This window comes from Neophocaena asiaeorientalis, unplaced genomic scaffold (assembly GCF_003031525.2).
Source record: "Neophocaena asiaeorientalis asiaeorientalis breed wild unplaced genomic scaffold, Neophocaena_asiaeorientalis_V1.1 scaffold392, whole genome shotgun sequence".
NCBI lineage: Eukaryota > Metazoa > Chordata > Mammalia > Artiodactyla > Phocoenidae > Neophocaena > Neophocaena asiaeorientalis.
The window spans coordinates 1120211-1120456 of record NW_020174421.1 but is presented as its reverse complement, the minus strand read 5'-3'; the positions used below and the strand labels follow the sequence as shown (position 1 = coordinate 1120456).

Below are 246 nucleotides of genomic sequence, written 5' to 3'. Positions count from 1 at the left end.
TAGCTGAGCGCAGCCCGCGTGCGGCGGGGGAGGGGGCCGCGCCGCGCCGCCATATTCCTTCCCGTCGGCGGCCCCGCGGCGCAGACACCATGAGCACCGCCGCCTTCCACATCTCCAGCCTCCTGGAGAAGATGACGTCCAGCGACAAGGACTTCAGGTGCGCCCGCTGCCCGGTCCCCGCCTCTCCGCCCCTCCGCCCCGCCCTGAACCCCCGGCCTTGCCCTCCCGGAGCGCCGGCCCTCCCCC

At 75.6% G+C, this 246-nt stretch overlaps 1 protein-coding gene across 3 annotated transcripts in view; it reads left to right on the top strand.

Moving 5' to 3' along the window:
• The first annotated feature begins 31 nt into the window (after positions 1-31).
• Positions 32-246, top strand: part of CAND2 (cullin associated and neddylation dissociated 2 (putative)) — a 29177-nt gene continuing 28962 nt past the window's right edge. For 2 of the 3 annotated variants that reach the window (XM_024756447.1, XM_024756451.1), the window contains exon 1: positions 32-157. In XM_024756447.1, the coding sequence (XP_024612215.1) occupies positions 90-157 (68 nt within the window). In that variant the 5' untranslated portion in view covers positions 32-89. The remainder of the gene's footprint in view (positions 158-246) is intronic. The other variant, XM_024756448.1, reaches the window with a different exon arrangement.